This window comes from Periplaneta americana, chromosome 16 (assembly GCF_040183065.1).
Source record: "Periplaneta americana isolate PAMFEO1 chromosome 16, P.americana_PAMFEO1_priV1, whole genome shotgun sequence".
Classification (NCBI taxonomy): Eukaryota; Metazoa; Arthropoda; class Insecta; order Blattodea; family Blattidae; genus Periplaneta; species Periplaneta americana.
The window spans coordinates 45,394,354-45,405,655 of record NC_091132.1 but is presented as its reverse complement, the minus strand read 5'-3'; the positions used below and the strand labels follow the sequence as shown (position 1 = coordinate 45,405,655).

At 35.7% G+C, this 11,302-nt stretch overlaps 1 protein-coding gene across 1 annotated transcript; it reads right to left on the bottom strand.

Annotated features, from left to right (window-relative positions):
- Positions 1 to 8,015: 8,015 nt before the first annotated feature.
- LOC138691034 (cuticle protein 19-like) lies at positions 8,016 to 11,074 on the bottom strand. Its single transcript, XM_069812679.1, has 3 exons — positions 11,008 to 11,074; positions 9,997 to 10,083; positions 8,016 to 9,290 (listed from the first exon to the last, which is right to left on the bottom strand). The coding sequence occupies exons 1-3, from the start codon at positions 11,020 to 11,022 to the stop codon at positions 8,973 to 8,975; spliced, it is 420 nt and encodes a 139-aa protein (XP_069668780.1). The 5' UTR covers positions 11,023 to 11,074; the 3' UTR covers positions 8,016 to 8,972.
- Between the last annotated feature and the right edge of the window lie 228 nt (positions 11,075 to 11,302).

Genomic DNA, 11,302 nt, shown 5'->3' with positions numbered 1-11,302 from the left:
TAACTTTCTCCATTCTCCTGTAACTTCATCTCTCTTAGCCCCAAATATTTTCCTAAGAACCTTATTCTCAAACACCCTTAACCTCTGTTCCTCTCTCAAAGTGAGAGTCCAACCATACAAAATAACCGGTAATATAGCTGTTTTATAAATTCTAATTTTCAGATTTTTTGACAGCAGACTGGATGACAAAAGCTTCTCAGCCGAATAATAACAGGCATTTCCCATATTTATTCTAAGTTTAATTTCCTCCCGAGTGTCATTTATATTTGTTACTGTTGCTCCAAGATATTTAAATTTTTCCAACTATTCAAGGGATAAATTTCCAATTTTTATATTTCCATTTTTTACAATATTCTGGTCACGAGAGATAATATATTTTGTCAATAATAATAATAATAATAATAATAATAATAATAATAATAATAATAATAATAGGCTAATAATAATGATAATAATAATAATAGGCTAATGATAATAATAATAATAATAATAATAATAATAATAATAATAATAATAATAATAATAATAATAAAATTAGTTATATGAAAATTTAAACATCCAACTTTTTTGCGTTAAATAAAAACGTAATTAAATAATTTTATTTTTCAAATGATGCCAAATTTCACATTACAATATTATAATACAATATTCTACTATGCACCTTAGACTAGGGGCCTTACTAAATAGTATGAGGAAAACGGAGGGGGGGGGGGAGCTCACCATCAAAAAGGCTGAGAAAAACTGATGTAAGACATTGTTGTGTATTATTTTATGAACGCACAAGGATACGTCACGTCTGTGCTATAAATATTGTGAAATAACAATTTATATACTTAAGAAAAGATGAAAAATATGAACTCTAAGGGGAGCGCGCCTTAGACCGGGTAGCCACCCTATGTGTACGGGTACATGGATCATAGGCCTTCTAGCTCTCGTCTTCCCCCTCCATTTCGTGTGTTTACATCTGCTTATACCTATAGACACTGAACAATGAGAATAGTATATAGTGTGATGTCGATTTAATAACAAACAAAATATTTATTTAAAGCCTTCTTATGTGCAACAAAAGATTATTCTCACAATAAGTAAAACCCATCAAGATTATAGATAGGTCTACTTGATTTACAATATATTTTTCATCCAACAATTAAAAGCCAATGCTCAATATTTTTTCTCTCGAATATTTAAATTACACTCAAAAAATATATATATATAATTGATCAAAGTGAAAATTAGTTTAGAAGTAAATAACATAAGTTACTGAAAGGATTGAAAAAAATTAATATTGAAATATATAAAATATATTTGGCCCTGAACTTTTGTTTATTTAAAATTTTTGTAGGTTGTTTTTTTCTCTCTGTATTACCGTCTCTAATGCCAGAATATAGAGATTAATTATGAATAGGTTTACTTGTTTTGCACGTGAATGTTTTAACTGGACACAGTTTATGTATTTACACCTCTATAAATAAGTATATAAATAAATGGTGGAAATTATAACTTACAAATGGCTTTTACAAATGGCTTTTAAGGAACCCGAAGGTTCATTGCCGCCCTCACATAAGCACGCCAGCGGTCCCTATCCTGAGCAAGATTAATCCAGTCTCTATCATCATACCCCACCTCCCTCAAATCCATTTTAATATTATCCTCCCATCTACGTCTCGGCCTCCCTAAAGGTCTTTTTCCCTCCGGTCTCCCAACTAACGCTCTATATGCATTTCTGGATTCGCCCATACGTGCTACATGCCCTGCCCATCTCAAACGTCTGGATTTAATGTTCCTAATTATGTCAGGTGAAGAATACAATGCGTGCAGTTCTGTGTTGTGTAACTTTCTCCATTCTCCTGTAACTTCATCCCGCTTAGCCCCAAATATTTTCCTAAGCACCTTATTCTCAAACACCCTGAACCTATGTTCCTCTCTCAGAGTGAGAGTCCAAGTTTCACAACCATACAGAAGAACCGGTAACATAACTGTTTTATAAATTCTAACTTTCAGATTTTTGGACAGCAGACTGGATGATAAGAGCTTCTCAACCGAATAATAACACGCATTTCCCATATTTATTCTGCGTTTAATTTCCTCCCGAGTGTCATTTATATTTGTTACTGTTGCTCCAAGATATTTGAATTTTTCCACCTCTTCGAAGGATAAATCTCCAATTTTTATATTTCCATTTCGTACAATATTCTGGTCACGAGACATAATCATATACTTTGTCTTTTCGGGATTTACTTCCAAACCGATCGCTCTACTTGCTTCAAATAAAATTTCCGTGTTTTCCCTAATCGTTTGTGTATTTTCTCCTAATATATTCACGTCATCCGCATAGACAAGAAGCTGATGTAACCCGTTCAATTCCAAACCCTGCCTGTTATCCTGAACTTTCCTAATGGCATATTCTAGCGCGAAGTTAAAAAGTAAAGGTGATAGTGCATCTCCCTGCTGTAGCCCGCAGTGAATTGGAAAAGCATCAGATAGAAACTGACCTATACGGACTCTGCTGTATGTTTCACTGAGACACATTTTAATTAATCGAACTAGTTTCTTGGGAATACCAAATTCAATAAGAATATCATATAATACTTCCCTCTTAACCGAGTCATATGCCTTTTTAAAATCTATGAATAACTGATGTACTGTACCCTTATACTCCCATTTTTTCTCCATTATCTGTCGAATACAAAAAATCTGATCAATAGTCGATCTATTACGCCGAAAACCGCACTGATGATCCCCAATAATTTCATCTACGTACGGAGTTAATCTTCTCAAAAGAATATTGGACAAAATTTTGTACGACGTCAACAAAAGTGATATTCCTCGAAAGTTACCACAGTTGGTTTTGTCCCCCTTTTTAAAAATAGGTACAATTATGGACTCCTTCCATTGTTCTGGTACAATTTCCTTTTCCCAAATAGCAAGTACAAGTTTATAAATTTCGCTATATAATGCGCTTCCGCCCTCTTGTATTAATTCTGCTGGAATTTGATCGATACCTGGAGACTTGTACTTTTTCAGATTTTCTATCGCAATTTCGACTTCTGAAAGCGTGGGTTCGGGTATAAATGGCTCAGCAGTTTGTATTTCAATTTCGTCCCGATCATTTCTATTTGGCCTATGTACATTTAGTAGTTGCGCAAAATAGTTTTTCCATCTGTTTAGGATTGATGGAGAATCTGCAAGCAAGTCACCATTCTCATCCTTGATCACGTTTACCCTTGGCTGATATCCGTTCTTAAATTCCTTTATACCCTTATATAAATCTCGAATGTTTTTATTCTTACTATTTGTTTCTACCTCATTCAGTTTTTCCTTCAAGTAACCTCTCTTTTTATTCCTAAGTGTACGACTTGCTTCCCGTCTTTCATTGAAATAATTATCTCTCTTCTCCTCGACTGGATCCTGTAAGAATTTCAATTTTGCCTGTTTCCTTCTTTCTACTACCATGCAACAATCTTCATCAAACCACGGTTTCTTTTTCTTAGTTTCATAATAACCTATGCTCTGCTCAGCTGCAATTTTGATACTATCTCTGATATTTTCCCACACGCTATTAACATCTAATTCTTTCTCAACTTCGTCGGAACTTTCTAAAGTGGCAAACCTATTCGAAATTTCGACCTGATAATTTTGTTTAGCTTCCTCGTCCTTTAATTTCAAAATATTGAATTTAGTAATATTAACTTGTTGCTCTACTAGCTTGGCTACTGATAATCTTTCTCTTAATTCTCCAATCACCAAATAATGGTCAGAATTACAGTCTGCACCCCTGAAAGTTCGAATATCTACTATACTAGTATGTCTCCGTTTATCTATCAAGATGTGATCTATTTGGTTGTGTGTCAATCCATCTGGAGAAGTCCAAGTATATTTATGTATATCCTTATGGGGGAATGTTGTACTTTTGACAATTAAATTTTTCGATGTGGCAAAGTTGACTAATCTAACTCCATTGTCACTACTAATTGCGTGTAGGCTCTCTTTTCCAATAGTTGGTCTAAAAATATCCTCCCGTCCTACTTTAGCATTGAAATCCCCCAATAAAATTTTCATGTGATATCTAGGGAAATGATCAAAAGTATGTTCCAATTCCTCATAGAAGCTATTTTTTATATGGTCGTCTTTCTCTTCTGTAGGGGCGTGAGCATTTATAACTATGATGTCGCACCATCTACCCTTAAGTACTAAATATGATAACCTGTCACTGATAAATTCGACCTTTTTTACTGCTGATTTTATTCTTTTATGAATAAAGAATCCTGTTCCTAATTGGTGATTATTGTTTCCTTCCCCATAATACAACAAGTAATCTCCTATTTGTGATATGCCATTCCCATCTAACCTAACCTCTTGTACTCCCACGAAGTCTATTCTATATCTAGCTAGTTCTTTAGCTACTAATGTTACCCCTCCTGTTCTATAAAGACTAGTTACGTTCCAAGTGCCAAATCTCAAAACCTTATTCCTTTGCTGTGGTCGTGCCAGAGAATCAGTCCTATTCCGAGGCTTATTATAGGGATACGTAACAAGCTGTTTTTTACGGTGATGGGTTGTTAGCCCTTCGCCCAACCCCCAAGCTGGAGGACCACCCCTTATCTGCTGTCCACGACTGCTTATTCAATATATTCGCAGCTACCCTCCATATCTGGAGGCCGTCTCCTCTATCCGCAACCTGAGGACGCGCCATGCCGTGGTGATAGGGACCCACAATACATGGTGGAAATTATAACAGTACAATAAATTACATTAAAAAAACATTATTTACACTGACTATTTTTTTCATGAGTCTCTACACATTACGAGTGACTTTACATTTTAAATGTTTCAAATGAAAAATTTCTCCTTTCTGATGAAATATATTTTCTTCTTTCCTAGTTAAGTGTTCGTTACCAAATCCTTCCATTAGAGCACTGATATCCGAGTGCTTAGCTTTGTTTTGTTTTGACATGTTCGCTGAACAGCAGACCTGAACTGTGTACCCCGTGCTGTACTCCATATATACCAGTGGCGTGCATTCTGGGTAGGCTAGGTCTGCTGCGCCTACCCAGACAGACAGGAAGAAATTTATTAAATTTGTATTTAAAAGTAATACTGTTAATTTAAGAGAGTCTGCAGAGTCCTTAACTAATTTCAGCAAACTTTGGCTTGGCATCCTATTTTCATTTCCTTTTGGCTGGTACTGTACATCGCATTTGAATTATTGTCCGCTGTGTGCGCGCCCTCGCGTCATCTTTCGTCACTGGAGAGTTGGGCTCCCGGGGCCACAGCCTACCCGGCCCTGCAGTGAGCGTAGTGTTTCCCTTCATAGTCAGTACATTAGAACAGCTGGCGCATGCGCCCTGATTTACGTGTCTTGTCCATTGCCGTAATACGCTAGGCTGGTAGGCGCTATTGAAAGCGCTTTTGGTGATGAAATTATTGTATTATAGTGTTTATTTGAACTTCTGGTGGTAAAGCGAGTGTGTTATAGAGTTTATTTGAACAAAGTGAGGTATAACTAGTGCGATATTGTTGTAATATGGCAAAAGATCACTGTATAATTGAACATATTTTTAAAAAGCCTTTTTGTTGTAGATCATTTAGCGAAAAAATTGAAATTATAACTGTGGGGGGAAGACCAGTGCCGGCGCTTCCGAACTTAAAGTTTTTACATAAATAAAAGAGTAGAGAATATTTACGTTATTTCAGTGTGAACCAATATGTGAAAACTAATTGGCTAACCGGATGCTGTCATCTTAATAAATTATTTTGTTGGCCATGCTTATTATTTTGTAACGAACAAAGTGTGTGGAACAAAGAGGGTTATAATAATTTAAATTATCTCAGCAATGCCATTGTCAAACACGAACGATCGCAATGTCATTTGCGTTCGGTTGTTCAGCTTTCTTGTTTTGGAAGTGTTCGTATTGACACCCAACTTGATCAACAATTGAAATCGGATGTGGCGCGTCACAATGAAATGGTGAAGAAGAACAGAGAAATATTGAAACGCCTAATCGACGCAACGTGCTTCTTAGCCATGCAAGAACTGCCGTTCAGAGGGCATGGCGAAAGTGAAGATTCACTTAACAAAGGCAACTATATAGAACTTTTACATTTGTTGAGCAACTACGACACTACTCTTCGAGAACATCTAGAGTCGTCTACAACATTTAAGGGCACATCGAACAGAATTCAAAATGACCTGATAACTGCTATCAGTGGCGTGTTGATGGAATCTATTAAGAATGACATTTCCATGGCCCAGCATGTTGCAATTATTTTAGATGAAACATCCGATGAAGTAACAAATCACAACTATCCACCACTCTCAGGTATGTCCATGACCAGACAGCACAGGTTCAAGAAACGTTTATTTCCTTCGTTGATGTGAGTGCAGATAGATCCGCTAATGGCTTATTTAATCATGTAATGGCCATAGTGGCATCTTATGATATCAGAGACAAATTAGTTGGTCAAACATATGACGGTGCGGCAGTGATGGCTGGAGAAATAAATGGACTTAAAACCAAAGTTCAAGACATTTATCCTAGAGCTCTATTTGTTCATTGTTTCAGTCATGTCCTAAATCTAGTCTTATCTCAGTCAGCTATGAGTATTAAGGAGTGCCGGATCTTTTTTCAAACATTGAATGGACTAAGTAGCTTCTTCTCCAAGTCTACAAAACGCGCGCATGCTCTTACTGAATATTCCAACAGAATAATTCCAAGAAATGCACCCACAAGATGGAATTTCTCTTCCAGAATAGTCAATGTTGTAAAGGAGAACCGTGAATTGCTGGTGGACTTTTTTAAAAATATACTCAGCAACTCATCAGACTGGGAAAGTGAAACTGTTGCTCTTGCGCGTGGATATTTGTCTTTCCTTTCAGAGTTTGAGACCAGATTTCTTCTAAATGTATTATCAAAGATCTTTGCATACACTGACATTCTGTACAACATTCTTCAAACGAAGCATTTGGATATTCTGTATTGTGTAGAAAAGGTTAATGAAACAAAACGTATTGTTCTACATGAGAGAGACAGATTTGATGCATTATGGAGTGATGTTTGTAATGAAGTCGAATGTGAAGAAGTGCAGCGAAAAAGAAAATGCCTGGAAAATGATGTCATAAAATACAGGAGAATATTTTTTGAAATAATAGACAATGTGACAAACCATATTACAGATAGGTTTGGAAATCTCCCTCAGTTGGAATTTATTTCATTGCTTGATCCAACGAAATTTCAGTCTTATAAATTAAATTTTCCTACTTCCGCCCTGGATGCGCTGAATGTAAAGTACAGTACAATGTTTGACATAGTCCGTCTAAAAAATGAATTGACAGTCCTATATTCAATGGAGGAGTTTCGTGGAAAATACCCTCATGAACTGGTAACACATTTAAAATCAAAACAACTCCACACAGCATTTGTCGAATTGTACAAATTGACCCTACTGGTTTTGACCATACCAAGCACATCTGCATCTGCTGAGAGGTCATTTTCTGCCCTTAAGCGGATTAAATCATTTCAAAGATCAACTCAAGGGCAAGAAAGATTGAGCAGTCTAGCCTTGATGTCCATTGAGAAGAAAAAGCTGAAAGAAATCCGAAAATCCCCTACATTCCACAGCGATGTCATTGAGGAGTTTTCTAAAAAGGAACGCAGAATGGAGTTCACCTTCAAGTAAATAAGGTATGATTTATTTAATTACTAATTTATTTTATCATTAGTTTCCGAAGGTTTCTGTTTTCTTACCCTCCTTCTGGCTGCTGCTCTGGTTTGATGTCAGAACTCACTAAAATTATATCAAATATCAAATTATCAATATGTTCGAGATATTGTAAGTTGTATACCTATGTAGCATGCAAATATGAAGAGCCTACCCTAATGCAATAGGATCCGCACGCCACTGATATATACCTATACTGTTGCAAATTGATCTGAGGGTCTAAGTAACAAAACGCAGGGCTCTAATTATATTAATACAATAAAATAATAAAATAACTATAAATACTTATATCGCTTTATTTCAAACAAATCTAAATGTATTGTACATGAACATATTACAAAATTAATAACAATGGCTTATACATGCATAACGTTAATCTATCTTTTTTGTTTTGCATTTCTTAACTTGAGACAATATGAAGACATGCCTTAAATTTATAATTAATAAAATTATATTTATGAAACTTCAAAGAGTGTAAGCAACAATATTAATCCTTTCAAAACTTGTTGAGCAATGTACTATTAAACTATGCAACATCCTGAGTAATTATAAGAGAAAACATGATTATGTGTGTTCAAATGTATAAATACATCCAGATAATACATCCTGAAGTATTCCTATACGGATTATCACTCATTAATGACAAAATTGATAATTTTCACCTTAAAATTTATTAATATGTAATTTTTCAGTTTAATTTATAGTACCGATAATCATTACTTGGTACAATAAAATGTTAATTGGCAATTATTTCCCTTGGTAAAGCATATCACACAATTTATAACATTTTTACATTTCTTGCTATCCTTATCCGATTTGTTTCATTTCGCTTCTCTTGTGATCGCTGTGCATTATTGAAGGACCGACTCCAAACGCATAGATATAGCGTATGCAGCAAAACAATACTGGTTAAGTGAACAACGAGAAAATCTATTTACTATAGGATTGTAAGAGGAGCTATCAGAAATGCAATGTGTATTTGAGAAGTGTTGCAAGCATTCAAATAAGCGGAAGGCAATCATACGTACTGGTATAATCTTTTAAGAAGTTAAATATTTAACTTTCAGAGGTCACGCAAGTTCTGAAGAAAGGTTTTGTCCCTAGAAATGCATTCAATTTCTCAATTCATAATCAAAATTTATCTTGGTTTATCCAACTTCCAGCAATTCTAAACATTTTAATACAAATATTAAATATTACTTCTCATAAAACTATGAAAAAAATAACCTCATAAATAAGAGTCTGAAATTGATTTAATGCAGATGGGAGTTACTGTAGCTAGAAGCTGATTCATGGTGGGAATGGATGTCTCCAGATTCTTCACCTTTGTGGTGAGAACCTTCGCTTTTGTGGTAGTGGATGGGGTGCACGGCGTGTCCGGATCTCTCCACATGAGCGTGGAATCCGGTGTGTTTGTCAGAGGTGTAGTGAACAGTACGGATAGTTCCATCAGCTTCAACCAACATGTAGTGACCCTCGACTTTGTGACCATCTCTTTTCTCGGCTTGTTCTTTGTTGTCGTGAGTGTGTGGATCCTTCACTCCATACTTGAACTCATACTTGGGGTGTGCCTGGAAGTTAAGGTTAATCTTTTAATCAAGTAGCCTACTTGGAAAGTCCACAAAATTTGGATTAAACTGTGGTCTCCTTTAGTAAGAGGCCTTTAGTGACTCAGCTGGGTTATAACACTTTGTTAATAGCTACTTCGTGAAATGAGAAAGAAAGAAAGAAAGAAGTTCCTTTAATAAAATAAACCTTTAAGCAATTGAGACTACTGAAATATGATGATGTCATTGCGACAATGGCGTAATGATGAATGGAAATAGTGAGGAAAGTAATGCACTAAGAAAAATCTATTTTGTACCTGCTGATTACATAATAAAAATGTTTCTGAAGTACTCTTGTCTAAAAATAGGTCATAACATATTAAATCTTTACATATTTCACGAATTAAGTCTCTGTAAATATTTTTACGTTTCAAATGTATCACATTCAGTCTGAATTTTTCCCCGGAGATAATAGTAACAACAGTAAACACCAGAAAATAAATACCACAGATAATAACAGAAAAACTAACCATTTAACCTTTAAATGTTCCTGAAATGTTAGGTAAAACTTCCTAATGACTTCGGGCATCAAATAAGTGCATTTAGATTCTTACACGCTTTTCTCCAGGTATGTGTTTTGAATCAAACTACGCCAGTACTGATGAGAATAAAATGTCTAAATGAGATAGAAACTAAATTTTAGACATATCCAAAATGCATTGCAACTCACATGATGGTGTTCTTCGACTTCATGTTCCACGTGATGGTGATCTTGAGCCCATGCGCCCATTGAAAATAATGCAATAACGGCCACAATCTGCAAAGAAATTCAAATGCTATCAATTTGGCAGCTCGGTAGCTCAGTTGGTAGACCAATTGAAAACGAACTGGAAGTTCGGAATTCAAATCCGGGTGGCAGCGGGTCATTTCCCGTTGCTAAAACATCCAGAACGACTCCAGGGTCCACTCAAGCTCCTGTCAAATTTAGTAGCGAGTCTTTCTTGAAGGTCATGAAGGAATAGAGCTCTATCTCCATACAAATTACAGTGGTACATGATCCAGTTACAAAGGAAATATAAGAAAAATAGTTATTGAACATATTTTTCAAGGAAGTGAAATGGAGAATAGCAATGACAAAGGGAGCTTTTAATAGGAAAAGGAGCATTTACCACAAACTTTTGTAGAAAGATCTGAAGAAGAGACTAGCTTTGTGTTGATTGTGGGTCGTATATGGCAGAAACATGGATATTACGACGGAATGAAGAGAAGCGCCTAGAAGCATTTGAAATGTGGATATGGAGAAAAATGAAGCGTGTGAAATGGAGAGACAAAATAGTAAATGAAGCTTGTGTTAGGAAGAGTGGGTGAAGAAAGAATAAAGTTGAAACTGATCAGGAAGAAAAAAAAAATAAATTGACTGGGTCACTGGCTGCGAAAAAATTACCTACTGAAGGATGTACTGGAAGGAATGGTGATAGGGAAAAAAGTTCGGAACAAGAAGATACCAGATCATAGACAAAGCGGAGAAGAGAGTAGATTGGAGAATGCTGTGTTTGCAGTGAAGGACCTTTTTGGGTATAAAACTATGGATGAATGAATTTTGAGGACGGTATTTTTCAAATTTATCTGTGCTCTTTTGAAAACGGATTGAAATACTAGTTACATTTTGAGGAGCAACACTCCTCACAAGAAAACATCTAACTACTAAAATTATGTTCGGAAGCAAAACATTAGAACTTACCTTGAGAAGAGCCATTTTTCAGATTTATCTGAGGTTCTAAGGCAAGATAGAGAATAAGACTGTGATTGTCACACGTATCGTCGTGTCTTTTATATATGTGATAAATCTGACGAATGCCTGTCTGAACTGAAGGAATGTAGTTTATGTTTACTTGAGCGTTAATGGAGTCGCTTTCATATTAATTTCTCTTCATATTGTTTCTGCGTTGTAGTAATGTTTCCGGCACCAGTGTGTGCTGGCGGGACACTGTACCACACCGTTACGATTCTGTTATCAGTTCCCTCCATCGTAGTGT

What these genes read in the sequence shown, in the direction of transcription:
- LOC138691034 (XM_069812679.1), bottom strand. An exon ending in AAGTCGAAGAACACCATCAT is followed by an intron (nt 9,291 to 9,996) that starts GTGAGTTGCAAT and finishes CTTAACTTCCAG; the next exon opens with GCACACCCCAAGTATGAGTT.